This window comes from Leguminivora glycinivorella, chromosome 8 (assembly GCF_023078275.1).
Source record: "Leguminivora glycinivorella isolate SPB_JAAS2020 chromosome 8, LegGlyc_1.1, whole genome shotgun sequence".
Lineage (NCBI taxonomy): Eukaryota > Metazoa > Arthropoda > Insecta > Lepidoptera > Tortricidae > Leguminivora > Leguminivora glycinivorella.
Window position 1 is genome coordinate 9,852,511 of NC_062978.1, and position 19,771 is coordinate 9,872,281.

Below are 19,771 nucleotides of genomic sequence, written 5' to 3' on the forward strand. Positions count from 1 at the left end.
GACAAAGTTTTGTCGAAGGGATCTCTCATCGAACCTAAATCGACAGCATTATAAATAGTGCCGACGCATTGATGGTGGCGGTGGCACCCATTATGAAAGTGTGAGATACGACAATAGCGGGCGACATTGGACGAACGAACCCCACACTACGCCCCCATCTGTTTCCTACGCTACGGCCATTCATTCGCCTAGACACGATGGGTTATTGTGGATAAGCTTTCTTGGAATTTCGTTATCAAAATATTATTGTTTAACATACCAAGATCTCTTTAAAAAATCTCGTGTCTTACATTTCTGTGCAAAATTGCAAGATAGTAGGTATGCATCTCATACACAGATACCATTTTTTTTATTTGACAGAACAAGATAAGAGTTTTTTTGAAGTTTGCCGATATGTTGATATGACGGTTATTTGTTTTCTTTGCGTGGGTTTATTTTAAGTAAGTAGTATGTATTTGTAAACGGTATTTTAAGTATTAGCATTTTTTTACATGTATACATATAAGTATGTAAGTACATGATTTTAATTGAAACTACAATCCGGTAAATTTTTTTATTTTTTTTAAGTAGGTAACCAAAACTTTAGAATTGATTACTTCATAATTCACTTCACTGATACAGTCACGACTTTCAAATTTAGCTTTTTTTGAATAAATGTAGTTTCAACTATGTAACTACTTAATTATTTTAATATCGCCTAATTTTGTATTTATTATTGGTATTTGTTAATTCGTCATGTCCACGTTGTTCTACCATTACAATCCAACAGGCGCTACGGAAGACGCCGAAGTTAGCCGAAAGTTTATGTTGTTTTTTATTCCCTCTCGCTCTTTCACTTAACGAAAACATGGTGGCCATGCTAAGCTTGCAGGCGTTGCACTTAGTCGCTCGCCATAGATGGGTCGAGCGTGCTACGGACTCCGTCGATAAATATTGTTTATGTTATTAAAATACACGAACAAAGTTGTTCGCTAGCAGTTTATTTGTGAAACTAGTGCTGTTTTGTTTATAGTTTACACTTTGCAGTGTTCATTTAATAGTGCCAGAAGGATTCTAGATAAAAGTGCGTAGTCCAGTTAGAAATATGTAAGTAGATTTTAACAAATAATTATTGTATTGATTTATTTGCTGGTATTGATTTGTTTTGATTTAGGAACCTGGTCATGTTTTTTCTGGGTTCCGTATACAAATAGAAAGGTTTGTTTGGGAGATAGTGTGAAAGTTGTTTATAGCGGATGTTATTGTTATTAGGTACAAAAGGCGGCTATTGACTTGTGGGCCTTGTGGCCTAGAATCAAATGTGATCTTGTGCGATGCAATTTATTAAAGGAAAATAAATAACAGTAGGTAAAATTTAGGGATAAGGGCGCAAAGGTTAACTCATAACTGTTTTAATTAAACATGTCAACAAAAAAATATTCTTTCGTAAACTAGAACTTTCCTTTGCTAATCCGCGAATAGATAACGTGCAAGTCAATCAGTGCTAACCTGTTATAATTACTTGCGTATTTTTTACATGCAATTAATTTTCCCACTCTCCCACCGCAAAAATAAAAATAAATACGCAAATAAATATAACAACCCACCACCAAAAATACAAAACTCACCCTGACCTTTGAGTTTTGTATTTTTGGTGGTGGGTTGTTATATTTATTTGCGTATTTATTTTTATTTTTGCGGTGGGAGGGTGGGAAAATTAATTGCATGTAAAAAATACGCAAGTAATTATAACAGGTTAGCACTGATTGACTTGCACGTTATCTATTCGCGGATTAGCAAAGGAAAGTTCTAGTTTACGATTAACATGGATTTCCGCAAAGTAACGCCTGATTCCATCGATTAAAATATTCTTTGTCAATAAAATATGCAATAGGTACAATTTGAAAAAACTTTTTGGTTTTAGTTCTCTGAAATCAAAAACTTTCATTGCGCTTGTAATAGTAGGTATGTCTACAAATTATTCACTAGAATTTTGGAGGATAAAACCGCCGCGAAGAAACTTGCATAAATTCGCGAAAAAATTCAATGAAGGTTATGTGAAAACTGTGAAGTCAACCCTAACCCGATTTGCCAATGCTAAGGATACACTGAATCGTCATGTTTTCATCTGTAATTTGGGACAATAAACGCGAAAATGAGTTTTGTATTTACAAATGTATATTAGCTAGAACGAAGAATGAATGTAACTTGAAGTACTTGAACAGTCATTGATTACAAATGAATAAATAACATGAACATAAATTTGGTATCCCGGGTCCCGTAAAAAAAAAGACTACGTGTTGGCTTCGGTTCCGCGCACGCTTCCAAAGTTCTGGAAAGGTTGAACATTATTTGCAGAAGATGATAGATACTTTGTGTTTAAGACGCAACAGGAGTGGTCGTTTCAAGATGCAATATTTATTCATTATAAAACATATTTGTCATACAATTAGAAAACCGGTAGGTATCAGCCTATCAAAGAAATTATAACTGCGTGCTGCCCTGATGTTAAATCGCCCATTATGCGTTAGAAAAGAGCAACTTATTTGTTAAATATTTCATAATTAACGTGAGAAGTAGAACAACTTAGCTCTAATGATCAATATTAACGTTGATGCGCGTACAATATAATATATAGGTATGTATGATATGTATAATATGTATATAATATGTATGATATGTATGTATGTCAATGTAATGTGTATAATAAATATCTATACAATATAGTTCCTAGTATTGTAAGGAATTTTACGTTTTTATGTCATGCCTTTATCTCCTTTAGTGACCCGACCAAACAAAATCCGGGGATGAGACCTCCCATATACTCGTAGAACCACATTTTGGGCCAAACCACAGGCCAAAACGAGTCGTGATCACTCCTAACCTGATTCCGATCGAAATTATCTCAAATGATAAATATTACAACATCTTGACTACAAATAGAGTCCTACACTTGAAAGCGCTGGTGGCTTAGTAGCGGTAAGAGGGTGCTTCAATCCGGAGGTCGCGGGTTCAACCCATTGGTACGAGCAATGAGATTTTCGGAACTTCTGTGCAAAATGTCACTTGATATTTGGGGGGCACTTTTAGGTGGAGATCATCGCGAGGAAACCGGACTAATTCCAATAAGGCCTAGTTACCCTTTGGGTTGGAAGGTCAGATGGCAGTTGCTTTCGTAACACTAGTGCCTACGCCAAATCTTGGAATTAGTTGGAGCGGCGTTGTCACAGCGGATCCCAGGCTCCCATGAGCCGTGGCAAATGCCGGGGTAACGCAAGGAGGAGGATGATGATATCTAGAGTCCAACAATTTTAATGGCATATGAAATTAATATGAAATGATCAAATGAGGAGTGTCTTTTCAAAAGGGCTTATTTCCATTTTTTCTTTTTTTTAAACTATGAATGCAGTTTTTCTTAGTATGGAAAATTACGCGTTGTTTTGAGATAAAAGTTCAAAAAGTCTCGCCTTGATCTTTAAAAAAAAGATTAACACCAAAGTTTAGAACACATTTTGAAAAATGTGTTATGATTATTCATGTGGATAAACCAATGTATGTATTACAACAACATTCATATCAACTAACGTTAATAAAAAATCCAAAAATAAAATATAACTATTTTATAATAATAACATTTACGCTACAAGGCCACAACAAAAGGGCTTAATTCCCAAAAGTTCGCATCAAAAGTGCTTAATTCTCAAAAACATATGGTAATTAAATATTTATTTAGGTACACATGTTATGTTTGATGTAATCATAGCATTAACGTCAACTTACAATATTACAATTTTGCAAATTAAATATTAATTTCAAAATCAATACAGTGGAATTATGTTTTTCTCAATTTCCCAAAAAAAGTTCAAAGTGAAAATAAGCCCCTTTGAAAAGACACTCCTCAAATGATGAATACTACTTATTAGGAAGCTGGTTATTGAATTCTTTGCTGTACTTACACGAAACTTGATGTGGTGAAAAACTAATTTAATTTACAAAGGCAAAGGCGTTATGGAGCGGCAGGCGTTACTCAGTTGTCATCTGCAGGGTTAGCACAGGATTACCGCGAGAGTATGTCGCCGCGAGATAGACTACCCGTTCTTATGTCATTAATACAGAAGAAGACGTGCCATCTACCTCGCGGCGACATACTCTCGCGGCATTCATGTGCTAGGCCTACTGAGCATCATATACTGATCAAATCATAATTTCCATTAAACTAATTGTTCTGACAACCATGTCACATATTCCCCTTTCAACAATAAATGGAACGGCGCTTCATAAATCAGTGAAATTTACAGCCGTCTCAAAAATAGGCTGAAAGAGCATTAGTGCGACTAGTACGAGTCTCCGGCGTTACGGTAAATTCAACGTCTCGTAATGGTGTTTTGTTTACATGTCAGCCGTCTTTACTTTGCTTTGTGTGTAAATTGTAAATAGGTCTACAGTGGGTGTACGTTAGCGTTGATTAGGTTAGCTCTTAGCTAAGGACCACCATAATTATTTGTAGGATATAAAACGAATTGCAGTTATTGAATTATCGACATATTAATAGTAACTATCTAGCTTCACATTTAAACTGTTACCGCTTTGTAATAAATAAACAATAGGTATTGAACAAAATCGGCTAAAAGTTCATTAGTCACCGTTAGGTAACTTATTTACCTAATCTTTATCGAACAAAAAACACAATTCACATTAGGCGAACTTAATGCTATAAGAAATTCTCTACCAGTAAAGCTTTGGGCAAAGCAAAGCATTGTACAAACCAAACATATTTCGTCTCTATAGTTTGATTTTCTCCCTAGGTACCTCGAACTAGTAATGTAGAAATTGCAGAACATTCCCAAAAAGCGGAAACATTCTTGAGAATGTTCGCAGAACATTCTCGCAACATGCAATTTATTATTTAAACAAGAGAATATACTTGAAATAATGTTTAAATGGGCATAATATAAAACTATATGTTATTATAGGTATAATATTGTCTATTACAGTTAGCTATTTTGTTGATAAGTGATAAGTTACCTAAATTCTCACTATAAGTTGCTTAAATTCTCACTATACTTCAGGGAACATTTCGACTTTCAGACTTCACAGTTTTAGTCCTGACTTTTTTAAATTAGGTACCGAACTATTATTTCTTGATGCCTGTTTTTGGTCATGCCAATATATGTATACAAAAAAAAGAAACAAAATAAAAACAAAAAGATAGCTGTCAGGATCGAACCTGAGAACATCGGCATACGAAGCCAGCGCACTACCACAGGACTACGTCTTGACTTGCTGAGCTTGACGAAATTATGGTATAAACTACGAAGTTACTAAGTATTCTGATAAATTCTCGTTCTCGAGAACATTCTCAGAAGTTACCGAAAATTCTCATGAGGAATGTTCTGCAACTTTGGAAACTTCTCGACCGTGCATTGCTACCTCGAACTGAACTGAATACATCAACTAGTGTACTGTATTACATTCAATTAATAATTATTCAATATTGTTTTCTCATAATATTTGTACACGCCATTGTTATAGTCGTGTGTTTGTTACAGTATGCATTGTGGCAGTGAGAATTTTGTTACTTCCTTATACGAGACAACAGTTGAATTCCTTTTCGTAATAAGTGGTAATAATAATAAATTGAGCCTATAATTAGACGTCCCACTGGTGGGCACATGCCTCTCACGCATGAGAGGGCTCGGACTAGGCTGTCCCTACGCCAGGCCAATGCGGATTGAGAACTTCACAAACACCTTTGATTTTCTTCGCAGATTTGAAAAGTGACCAAGGCCTCTGGTATCTGAGGCTGGAATCGAACCAGCATACTCTGCAATCGCGGCAGATGCCTGTTTATCCGCTCGGCCACCCAGGTCACAGTTGCTGCGGGCCGATTTTTGAGTCTCACGCATTCGAATTCAGAAAATTATCACTGAAAATAATAGGCAAGTCACCGTTATCAACCAGTATTTTAGTGACAGTGAGACTCAAAAATCGGCCCCCTGAGGTTGAAATTATCTCTCATATGAGTAATCTATACAAGGACTCGTAGCGCCCTCTGACCATCCCTGGGGTAGAACGGTATGGTTCTTGCCCCTATTTGTGAGATTTAGGCCGGCAACAGACAGTCTTAAAAATTCATAATCTTAAAAAAAAATTGTATGCAAATTGACAGTTCAAACTGACACTGAAACTGACAAACAAAACAAACTGAAACTGAACTGACAGATCTGTCAGTGTCAGTTTGCATACAATTTTTTTTAAGGTTATGAAAATTAAGACTCGTCTGTTGCCGGCCTTATTCAGGTTTCCTTAAGCTAGTGGTAAATTTCAAACTACATTTCGTACACGTTATGAAAAACTCATTGGTACGAGCCAGGGTTTGAACCCGCGACCTCCGGATTGAAAGCCGTGTGTCATAATAATTATATGACCATATCCAGCATGTACTCGTAATAGTCAATAAATAATGTAATCATTGCATAGGAAAACTGTATTGTATTGATCTAATATAATAATTAAGAATGAACGACATTTGGCGAAACAAAGAAGTGATATATCGGACCATAGATGCCAATATTGCAAAAAAACAAACTAACTCTTTCTCAACTCCAACAAGTGGAATAACCCCCCCGTCGACAAAAGTTACGACTGCATAATCTCGATGCTAACGAAAAGTTAGCGCACGCATTTAGCTAAAGTTATACATTGTCGTTGCCAAAGAACATTGTGCTCCTAACAATGATATGAGTTTTGTTTTTTAAGACGATACGGTAGGGGTCAATTCTCCATACAAATGCTCTCGACTATTTCCTCCCTGGTTTTTGAAGATAGAGCAATGATTTTTTCAACACAGATTGTTATTATTTTTATCTGTGTTGGACCGTTTTGATTTTTTTTATATTCTGCTTTTTAAAGACTCTAGAGCCAATCAAAAATATCCAAAAACGGCCTTTTTCATTGTGGCGCAAAAAAAGGTGTGATACTCAAGATTGGTAAAAATTAACCAAAAAAGCTAAACGGTCCAACATCGATTATTTCATTGTTATTCAGATTCTCAAATTTCGTTCCGATTGATTAAGTTTTGAAGGAGGAAAGAGTCGAGAGCGGAACCTCGATTTTAAAGATTTATTTGAAATATCTTTTGACTGAGTTGTTCTTAATGGACATTTTTTTTTCGATAAATCTAGTTAATAACACTTGTATATTTATCTTTCCATTTTAGCATTTTCGCTACCGTATCCTCTTAACGCCTGCTGGTTTTCGAGAGAGTACGCGAAACTTCAAAAGTTGATAATTACTTTTAGTTTATTATTTCTGCTGTATAATTTTTATGATCGAGTGGATAACGATGAAGTTGAGCCTATTATAGCCGTGAAGAGCAGAGTCCGGCGCATAAAGCGCAAATCACGCCTGAATACCGACCCAACCCTTACTAGAGGGTTACCAGGAACTTGACCGCTTTAATTACATTTGTGGTTCTAAACAAAAATAAAAACAAAGACATGTTGGTATCTCTAACACAAACAAAAACAACTCTTAAACTGGTCACGGCTATAAACATCTTAAAACTCTTAGATCACAATCACGTAAGCATGACATCACGTCCCTATCCGTCAGCCCCTCCACGAAATATCGCAACAACCGACATCTCCCCACGACCTGGCAACCCTGCGCACTATTTGCAGAACAATGCAGGCTTGATATGCGCACGCCGGGAAAGCGCGGGAGGGAAAACGTGCGCGGAGCCGTCCGCTCAGTCTAGGCCCGCGAGCGCGACCGGCCGCGCGAACCCCGCGACGCAAGCGCCCTGGCGCACGCCGCGCGCCGCGCGAAACGCGGCGTAACCTTCCTCGAATCGACCGAGGTAGGCAACACTGCCGCCGAAACCGAAATTCAGTGTCAAAAGGTTGGTGAACCCTGAACCTAGAGTGCACCTAAAACAAACCCCCGAAATACGAAATTTGCTCGCCGGCTTCGGTGACATCTGTTGTTACGACGTGCGCTCGTAATTTCCTCGTGCCCTGGTACTGTCAAACGTGAAATCGTTTGTTAATTCCTATCGATGTGCATGTCTCTGTACTGTTGTGTTGATCGGTATCAAGAAATCGATGTTCGGTAAACGAACGGCTTTGTTGTAACACATTTGATTTTTTTTTTTTTTTGTCAATCACAAATTCATGGGATGTAACTATTGCGGCGGTATAATGTAAACCATAAACCACACATAAGTCATAATAAATTAAATATGTATCTACTGATGAAATAGACAATATTAACAATAAATTTGGTCTAATTTCAAATGTAGAACTAACATCAGCGCACAGAAAGCGTCCAACACAAAACGAGAATAAGAAACCAGGAAATCTCTCCACAAACTGCCTCAGATCTCGGTATACCGCTCATAAAGAGAAAATTGTGACCTACATTCGCGTCTTAAACTGAATTTATACCGCGAAATGTGCTCGCTAGGACAAGAGTCCATGCCAAGTGGTCCCATGTCACGCATTAGAAATATCGCCAGCATCATGCTTGGAAACGTCGATGACAAGATGAGATCATCTTATGCAAATGACACATACATGCAATAAATAAAATTTCTACTTATAGAATTGCGCTACCTATAATTTTTACTATTATTTGTAAATGGCACTAAACGCCATCATTTTTGGAACTTCCTCTTTTCCGCACTTGTATCGCAATGTACTTTTTTAGTGCACAGCAATCGTAACATACCCTTAATTAGTTTCATAAACATATATAGGTACACGTAAACTTTAACTGAAATTATTCCTTACACTCAAAACTGTAACTTTTAAGTACGCCTACGCTTTTTAGTATGTATTTTGCACATGAAGATGAGGACCGACATTGTCAATATTAAGGAGGTACCTCCCAAAAACAAAGTCTAACTTGATGTTTTTGCTTTACTGTGTTAGGCATGGAATACCATATACCTATAAACCCCAACTCAAAAACGTAATATGTAATATTGATAACTATTTGCCTACTTAGTTTTCCATTTAACTCGAGCTAAATAAAACATTGGAAGAGTATTAATTCAGCAGAAACAATAGCGAGCGTTTCAGCAAAATTAAATACGATCTCCATTTATACTGAGGTCGATGTTATACAGAAGCCGACTCAATTGCATTTTAAAAAGAGTTTATTATTAGTCAGCGCCTACGTTCAATAAGCAACAGGCAGGTGAAAATAATGAAAAACTTTTTGAATACCACTCTCATCAACGCATCAGAACTCATAGTAGTAGCTTTATTTGACGTTCATATGCGCATTGTAATATGCCTACTTGAAAAATAAATATTTCATTTTCATATTTTCATTTTCATTTCATACCTGTATTCCTCTTGAAATAATACAGACATACAGTAGCAGCGCGGTAATAACATGAGCTAGGAACCTTTTTATAATTATTATGTTAATTTTATCTAAGCTTAATCCTTTGAAGCGAGTTACACAGCGCGCGTAAAAGGTATGTTCCAGACGGATAGCAACACCTTTTAGCGTTATTTTTATCGTTTAGGGCGCTGCGGCACGTTCATGCCGCTTGATGAATCAGGGCGGTAAATTTTTACTATGTAATAATCATGGAATATGATGGTGCCTTAAATGGGTACAATCTCACACAAATCGACAATTCGTACGTAATTGCTTGGAATGTGGGACTTTAGGTAAAGATATAATTTTGTACGGTCGACTACAAAGAGATGTATACACTTTTTCACCTTATTGCATTGTAATAAGGTGAAAAAATGGATACATCTCTTTGTAGTCGACTGTACCATTGTTGGAAAAAAATTCGAACTGAAACCCCAGTTAGATACATATCTACATCATATTATTAATACCTAGTTCGTTTTGAATCCATCAGTATCCATCAAATTTGAATTAGGGGTACATTATAAGTCCACGGAAAAGGGAAATTGCAATTTTATTGTACACATTACGCACGGCTCGCTAGTAGGTTTTACAGCTGCCGCTTACTGAAATAGGTGTATGAGTGCCCAAATCTCTACTAACAGTGGTGAGGGTTCACTTTATTTACACAATGTCATTAATTTGAGAAAAGCCACGTGTAAGCAAATATTAATTAACTTTTGCCGGAATGAGCCAAGCAACAAGAAGGTATAATCGTGGACGGAAAAGCTTGGAACACAATTTTACACTGTATCATTTTGTTTGGATTAGTTTTAAGGTGAACATATCAAAAACCCTAAGAAACAGATAAGCCTTTTTATGTTTTATCGCTTAAATATTGAAAACTACGCGGTTTAACGGTATTACTACGCAAAATGAAAGCTGATGATTTTCTACAAGTTTTATTGAATCAAGTTTTTCTAATATCCTGTGTAGAGGTTCTCTATTTTATATTATCGACTAGAAGCGATTAGGCGATTTCACGTGGGCATTGAAGGCGTGCTAAATCATATAAACGACATATCCATAAGGTGTATTCGGGTAATGCCGCTAATTGGATAATTCCGAAATTCTAATGATAATCACCCGTGATTCCATAGTAATAAGGGTCTTTTTCGGGCCCTTTTCGGAATTTACCGACGGTTTTTGACGATCGGAATTACCTGAGTACACCTTACTAATATTATAAATGGGAAAGTGTGTGTGTCTGTTTGTCCGTCTTTCACGGCAAAGCGGTGCGACGAATTGACGTGATTTTTTAAGTGGAGATAGTTGAAGGGATGGAGAGTAACATAGGCAACTTTTTGTCTCTTTCTAACGCGAGCGAAGCCGCAGGCAAAAGCTAGTTTTTTAAATATTTTAACTCTTCGATAAAGACATCATGAAGAAAACAGACTACACAATATTTACATATTATGGACTAGTTTTCTCTCTATCTTAGAAGGGAAGCCGGTAACTTATGATATTGACCTACCTTTTTAAAAAAATAGTAATTAGTTATTATTCTTGTTTGTTAGATTACCAAAAGAAAGCGTTAAGGAAGAGAAAGCTAAGGAAGACTGCGGTTATACAAAAATATTTATCATGAAAATTATGTATTTTTTTATCCGTCCCAAATTATCCTAGACAGTAAACGCGCAACAAAAAACATACATACACTGAACCAACAAACTAAGCCCATATTTTCGATTTCCTAATTACTTCGTCTTCGATTACGCAACGCATCAGGGAGCATACTCGGTGTCTCTTTCATCGTGGATTGAAAACAAACCCAGTTTTGTTTCCGCTCTCGTTGCTATTTGCGGAAACCGATGTTGGAGCAACTGACAAGAAAAGTTTCCACAAGAGGTACACCTATATGGGGCTTTATTAGAGTTTTTGTCAGTGGAGAGAGGCAAATTTTGTTACTTTGGTCAGACAGCAAAAAATCAGACCAAAGCAGGGAAGTTGTCTTCACTTCTACCTGAGACTTGATGCAACTATTACCAGTAAAACCTGTGAATCCGTGATCGGAATGCTGAAGTAAAGATATATAGCTTATGAACGGGGTCATATTTACGGAACATAACGGGGTCCTGTACGTGACAAAAATCAATAACTAAATGGAAAATGAATCACGTTTGTCATTAGAACTTTATGACTTTTATAAGGCTTCAATTTCCAAGTATTTTCTATGGTCACGAGGCACTCTTAGCTCTTGGAACTAAATGACTACATGGCGAAGGAGGATTTATATCGTTATTCATAAATTCTTGATATTTTGAATCAATGTTTTGTATAATATAATGATAGTTTTTTTATGCATTAAACAATATGTACCTATTAGAGTTTTTTATATACTACGTCGGTGGCAAGCAAGCATACGCATAAGCAAAGCATAAGCATAGTTTAATTCTTATTTAGTACCTAAACACGTCCAGCGATGTTTAATTAACTTTATCGTTTTTTAACTGAACCATTACCAAAGTCGAGTACCTAATCGTTTGCTAAGTGTTAGTATAAGTTGTCTTCAGGAGTACCTACATATCGAAAGTGGTTTGCGTCGTCTGTTTGGCACAAATAAGGAGCACCTTATTTGTGCCAAACAGACGACGCAAACCACCTTTGAACCAAAAAACAAGTATTGCCTCTGAACCACAAAAACGAAACAATAAACTTTTGATAGCAAACATCAGCAGAATTTGTACATCTATTAAAATAGAATAGATATTTCAACTTTTAAAGCTCACGCCAGCTGTCGATGATAGTCGCTAAGCATCGGGCGCGCGATATATTTACAGCTAGAGTCCGACAGTTTCGGCATAAAAACATGTTTCGGCGGAATTTTTGGTTTCGGCCTTCGGCGCAAGAACTGCCGAAAATTGCTTTGTATATTCGTTTCGCTCCGCACTCGCAAAGGCTATGAATTGGAACCGGAAGTCCCCTTACCTCTTTAACCTCTTCAAATTTAATGTAGTAAGAATACGTGGTAAGTTTTATAATGATATTTTATTCGATAATATTAACATTTCAACAATTGTAAGTCTATAAAAGTTTCGCTTCTAGCCAAAACTGGAGTCAAAACTCAATCGTCGGTTTCGGTTTCAACAAAAACTTGTTTCAGTCGGACACTATTTACACCGATACGATTAAGCCACGATATGTTTACAATGGGAGGTTTACGGCTTGCGGTTACTACATGACTGACCCATATTCAGAAATAACCCGTTTATACACTATTGGAATGGAATATTTAATTTTGTATTGGAATTTTGTGTTAGTTCGCTCTTTCATATAAAACAGTTATTTATGTAAATGCTTACTGACAGACAATGCCCAAAACCGAAAGAATAACCTGGAACAATAAATGCTTCTGATGTAGAACTGTGCCAAGACAAGATTTAAAAAAATTTGGTTTGTAGTTAGAATTAATAATAGGTACCTATTTATATGGACGAAGTAGGTATCGAGCGGAAACTTAGTGTGCATAGATACTTTTTTTAATATGCCTAACGTAATATTACTTAACAATACAAGTTATCGACCTTACCATATCCATAACACTAACCATATCTTGATTCTAGATCCGCGCGTGCCCGTGAATATATCCATGCTAATATTATAAATGGGAAAGTGTGTGTGTCTGTTTGTTTGTCCGTCTTTCACGGCAAAACGGAGCGACGAATGGACGTGATTTTTTAAGTGGAGATAGTTGAAGGGAAGGAGAGTGACATAGGCTACTTGTTGTCTCTTTCTAACGCGTGCGATGCCGCGGGCAAAAGCTAGTAAACAATAAATGGTTCCTTAGCTTCACTAACAGTCTTATGTCACTCGATAGTATATTACAAATCGGCCTTATTTTTTATAGGATAAAGTTCACTATCAAGATACCGTGAAACATCAGATGGGATAGTAGGAAAGTTATCACAGGAGTAGAAAAATGATTCAGAGTAACATAAAACAAAAGGGCAGATAGCTACGACCTACATGCATAAATGGTATAGACATAGGTCACACCTACAATGTATACATTGGAAATGGTCGTCAACTGAAGAGGGCAGCACTTTGTTATGGTGTGTGAAGTATCAATTATATCAATGACATCAATTTAAGCTTCCGATTCACACCTAAAGATGTCCGACCTACCAACTCGCACGGTTCCCATAGTAAGATTCTACATTACTGATAGGACTGGGAACGCGCACAGTTTGCTTTTAAATTTGTCCATGACCCCGCTACGCACGTTCTATGCTGTTACTCTGAACCATGTATTTACTCCAGTGACATAACTACACACTTGTAGAGCTGTCAAGAGACACAACAAAGGGCGTCTCAAGGGCCCCCGTTTCAGAGCTTCGGTCCTCTACGAATGGGCTTTCAGTTTCCTTTCGCTTGTGTTTTGATTGCGGCTTGCGGAATGGTTTGCTTAGCACCCGATTCGAAATGTAAGATACGTAAAAATTTTACCTGGATACGATATGTCTACAACTCTACAAACGAAAAAACTTGCCTTTTGACACCGACACGACATGTCGATGAGAATGTCAAATCTGTTATGTGCTCTTTTCGTTGACAAAAGTATTATTTACTTTTATCAAAATCGCGCACATGACAGATTTGACCGTCTCAACGACGATATTCTATAATTCTATCTGTATCGTACTACTTATTGATGTAGGATATTATATTTTGAATCGAGCCACTATTAGTAGGAAACATATGCACAGGGCAAAAAATCTTTTGTGTGTATATTAGGTATATGACGGATGACTGTGTGCAAGTAGGTGCTGTAGGTAACTTTACTGTAGTTACTTTGCGTAACTTTGGCATGTATGTAGTTAACATAAATTGTAATACTGCCATGTAATACATCCATAGCTGAATCGAAATTCTGACAATCCGTATATGGGACGTACTGCATTTAGGTATGTCATTGCAAAAGAATAGGTATGCTTCAATTTAACGAAGGTTGTTTTAACGAAATTGCAAAATGCATTCATCAGTTATATATATAATTATATCTGTTTTTTTACACAATTGTTTTTAGTTTATTAGTGTAGAGCATGAATATTTAATAAATTATGTAGTGCTTTACATTATAGGCATGTCCTGACAAATTATGCGTGTTTGTAATGACCATAAATGCACGTTTGCAAAAGCATATGCGATCGATAAATGCATGTTTTTATTATAAATGTGCACTGGAATAACATGTAACTATAATATATATATTATTATACATATATGTCACAACAGCCATGTGCATCAATGTAACTAAATGAGACAATTCTTATTTTTCTTTAGAAAAAAATCTTGCGGCGAATGATAAATAACAACATTGTGAGTGTGTTTAGTAAAACTTCCCACTTTGTCGGTTACCATTAAGGCGAGATTTACTTGTATCTTTATATGAATAAACTGACAAAGCGGTTTTATAGCAATCGACAAAGTGGGACGTGCTCACTCACAATTACTTAGATATTTATACTAAACTTGATGGATGCCAATTTGATATCAAAATGATATCCACATTATGTTATTTTGTCCACATTCGCCTGTACGTCTAGTTCTCTCTAAGTAATACATGATCGTGCAATAGCTAGCGTTGTAAGCACTAAGCACTGCTGATAACTCCTAATCACTTTTCATTATACTTTACCTTATTTTGATGTTCAACTGTACGTTCAAATTAGCCCCCCATTTGGAGTTCAAAGCGAACAAAGAACCGTCTTATGCAAATACCCTTGTTAACAGATTAACATTATAATTAGCCATGTCATGTCACTGCCTGCTTTGTTACGTGGGGTGTCAACTTAGTCCGCTGACCTATTAGCCTCATTACTGAAATCGATTGCAGCCCTTAGTGTTGCGTGAACCATAATACGTGCACTGCAGCTTTTATAGCTGTTTGATGTGCATGAATCGCTGTACAAAAGTAATAGACAGTTACTTTAGAAAGTATAATACATGAGACATTGCACAATCGAGACGGTTTTATCACGACACATCCGTTATTTTTGTCACACGAACATTCCTTCAACTATTTCACACACTTTTTGTGTCTCACTATTAATAAGTACCTACTTACTTAAGTGCACCTAACTTGCAAAGCGTAAACAGATGAAAATGTATTATTAGGTACGTCTAGTTTTTTAATTCCCAAATTTAAATACTACACGTGCAATTTACGTTTTTGAATGAACGCTTGATGTAAGCGGATGGCTAATAGGAATAATAAAGATCTTACATAATAGGCGGGCGCCCAGAACCGCTTACAGTAAGACAGGAAGTGGTGAACGCGCGGACCCTGGCAAAGGCCAGGAGCCACAACAACTTTAAGTAGGAGAAAAAGCTTGTAACTTGGTCTATTCGTAAACTATCGCTAACAATAAAAAGGCGTTCATCATACCCTATCGCTGCGCAAAAAACGGCCTGTAATGCCTAAGCAGTCTGATGGTTTGTTTGTAAACAAACCAGTTGCGTAAGTTAGGTAATTGGATTGAGTCGAGCCCACAATTCGCCAGCGTTCGAGGGGCGTGGGCAGCTCGCCAACTGGGTAACGGCCTTTGTTTCATTACCAGTTCTGGCCGAGTATGATTGCAGCCCCAGCGTATGCTCAATCATAGTCACCCAGTGTAATTTGACCTGCAGTATCTAAGCTGGCGTGTGATGATCAGTATGACATACATTTTTGTAGGTAGTTACTGTCAGTGTCAAATGTTTAAGGACTATATGGCACTCCATGGCTTCTTTAATCAATTATTATGTCTCATCATTGGCCACAGCATCTTTAACAGATGATTTTTTTGCAGCGTCTTTCACGAGGTATGTGCGCCGACAGACCCAAAAGCGAATTAGAGGAACTATCATGCGTCATAGGACGCGACAATTATAGTACCTACCTATTGTCCCGGAGCTGTAAGTTCCTCTTTTTGACACATGAACATGACAGCGTCCACAGATGTAAACTAGGGTAACCTAATGAAATTTTAAATTTATTTATTTAGTCATACGTATGGCAAAAACAGAAACATTCATAGGTTAAAATTAAATAAAATCCTGTAATAATATTTAAGAATATTTCGCTTACTTTAAACATAATCTAAAACGTTACATTTTTGCGGCTCTTCGTTAGTGAGTATTTTACAATATTAATTTATCACGCAGCATTTACTTAATGTCATTTATCATTCATTTTTATTTTTAAACTAGTGCTGTGGCAGAGTCTGACATTTCGATTCAAATGACATTTCAGTAAGTTTATAGAAATCGTATATTTGTTAAAGCGTCTCCTTGTACATAGGGCCTAATCGATTTAACCAATTCGTAAATAATCGCTAGATTTGGCAAACGATACGACCACATCGCAACATACTTCAAAACAAATGTGTCAAAAATGTGAACTTACAGCTCCGAGACAATATATTATGCTTACTACTGGTTGCCCATGCCCAGTTTTATTTCCTCGCCTGGTGTTGTTAGCGATTGAAATTACAACTTTTCCATCGCTATCATTCGCTCATCGCAGTTTGCAAATTTTACAATTGTCCAGGTGTCGCATCCGTCCGGTGGGAAATGCAAATTGGTTTCGATAAACTTTCACGTTGGCAAAATACGTTATTGTAGTAACTGATCAAAGGATTCCGAAGAGTCATATTTGAACTTACTACAAATAATGAGGCGGACTCCACTATCTTCGTAACGCCCACCATGCAAAATTTTTGCTAAGGAATTTAGATTCTAGTTGTAGGTACTTGAAATTGAGTTGAGTTTCATTTGTTCGAAAAATTTTAGAAACAAAAGAAATTATACTTTTTTTGTTTACATGAAAGTTAAAATTCCATTGAAACCAAATGTACATCTGATTGTACATTGGGCGGCAAGAGGGTATGATATTAATTTAATGACTCTCCGAAAGTAAAACAATTCGATGGCTACTTAGTACCTACTTACAGTACTTACTTTAGACTCGAGTGTAGGTACTCACTTTTATTAGACGTGTATAGGCGTCTGAGTATGTCATTATAGGTCTTAACTAACTTTAATTAAAACACTAAATAAACTAAATACTCGTATTAGCAGCAGTTTGATTGTAAAACACCCTGCTTTATGAAAAACTTGATTGGTTGGACTGCGTATTTTTTATACGGAGAAAGGGAACAGCTATCTGACTTCGTGATCAGGATTAAAACCCATTTAATTGAATTAAACACTCGTAAAAATACCCAAGAAGCTCTCCGTTACTGACGGTCTGCAAGTGGAGCTTCCCCATATGGCGAAACAAGTACCACAACGGGAAGTGTCCCAGTATTCTCAAGTCTCTACATAATAGAAACGTTTACAAAAAATATACTTACTGAATTTAGGCCGCTTTCTGAGCCTCCGCGAACTCTGAATTAATTCGCGCAGTGCTGTTGCACAGAGAAGCTAACCTTAATTTGTTTTTTGTTGTTTTACTTAACTTTAGTTGACTTCTAAAGAAGGGAAAATGTACTTGATTTCTCTAGTGACATGATTTGATCTCCTGCTGCATAAGATATAGCACCGTGCGCGGTAAATAAGTTGTATGTCGAGTATGTGATGCTTTAAAGCTGTCGGTTGCTTTATGTGATGAATGCAGCGTTGACCGCATGCGATCAGCGGAATGTAGGAAAAATGACATTTCTTTTAAATTTGATTATTTAATGTCCGCTGCACATTACGTACGTAATGTAAATCATGTCATCCCATGACGTGACCTCGCGCCTAAATCATAATTTTACTAAATAATATAATAAATAAAATATTCAGTTTACGACAGTCTTCAAAAAATATTTTGATCACACACTCGATCATCGATCAGTATAAATCTTCTGTTAACTTCATCTATGTAGTCTTCGCTTCTGTTAATTGTCTCCTAATTGCCCGTTAGCATAGTCAGTAGTATCAGTACTACCAGTCATCTAGAACAAAACAGTACCAGTCTTTTCGGATTGACAGTACTTAGGTGCTTAAGACATGACCAGATTGTTGCAGTTGTTAGGTGACCAATTTTTTAATGTTGATGAAATAGACCATAATTATAAGTAGGTATTCCTCATGTCTGTAGGTTTCTTATGTTAGTTCTCGTTCCACAGGTCCGCGTACGCGAGTTCTACATCGCGATGCAGCGTTGCCCCTACATCCACGAGATGAAGGAGCGGCTCCTGACCGTGGACGGTGACTCGCGGGAGAGCCCGCGGGACCCCCGCACCCTGCCCGACCCCCGCGACGTGCCCCGCGAGCGGGGCCTCGAACTTCAAGACTCCCAAGTTGGAACCATCGTCAAAGTGAGCAAACGATTTTTGTGGCATCGAAAATTAGCGAAATCGGGACCGGATCCTTCGGCCACGCAGCCTAGGGGCCCAGGCAACCTCACAATGGTTTTCAGGGGATTAGCAAGGGGGCTGCGATAAATATAGGGGCCTCTGAAATTTCCTGGAAATTAGATTCTTCCCGATCATTACACGAGTTTATAATTTGCAGCCAAGGAGACAACTTTTGACTAAGTAGGGAAGAATTTCGTCTTAGTCACGATTCAAAAGTTGCATGTTACAATTTTGTTCTTCTATTTTATCTTTAGTAGCAAAGAAGCTATAACCTAATTTCTTGTATCGTTAAAAACAGACTTGAATGCTGCTTTTCGTAAAGACGATCACCGTGTAATTATTATGATGTATGATAGACAGCACGACATTTTTAAAGAAATAAATGGCTATAGGTTTGCATCTGTAGGTACCTAGGTACCTTTGTTAGGAACACCCGCAATGGCCGCGATCATGCGAATACCAATCCCGCTATTATCTCGGAATGACAATACGCAATGGAATAAAATACCGTAAAGAGAACCGGTTGATAATGACAAAATAATAGCAGTTAACGCACGCAAGTAACCATTTCTCAAAGCTGATCCGAAAACAGGCCACCACGTGTGCCCCACTTCATAACTAACAGAATTTGTTAGTCCCCACTTTTACAAAACACATAAAACCCCATTATAGAACGTTTTATGTAAAGCGGTTATGCCATTAGCAAATTTTATGCGTAGCCTAATTTAAAGCAGGATTTTGATAGACATTTTTATTCGTTAATTAAGGTTAACCGACTGAAATGTTGTTTTTATATAATAAGGTTTAATATACGAGCACATTACCTAGGTACAAATAGTGCTAAAATGAAAACGGGGTTTCGCGCTCATTTGCTACATTAGAGGTTTTATTGTCTGTTTGCGACCCGACCTTTTAATATTTATATCATTCAATTGGTTATTTGGAAAAAATAAAACCGCCTTCAAAAATGAGCGCGTTACAAAACAAGGAGAAACTAAAAAGCAAAAAATAATAAACCTTTGAATTCAGATTTC

General features: G+C 37.0%; 1 protein-coding gene across 9 annotated transcripts in view; it reads left to right on the forward strand.

The window, feature by feature from the left end:
- LOC125228482 (proton channel OtopLc) overlaps positions 1-19,771 on the forward strand; it is a 52,776-nt gene that overhangs the window by 14,087 nt on the left and 18,918 nt on the right. For 6 of the 9 annotated variants that reach the window (XM_048133044.1, XM_048133049.1, XM_048133050.1 and 3 more), the window contains exons 1-2: positions 7,722-7,882; positions 18,507-18,698. In XM_048133044.1, the coding sequence (XP_047989001.1) occupies positions 18,534-18,698 (165 nt within the window). In that variant the 5' untranslated portion in view covers positions 7,722-7,882; positions 18,507-18,533. The other 3 variants (XM_048133046.1, XM_048133047.1, XM_048133045.1) reach the window with 3 other exon arrangements.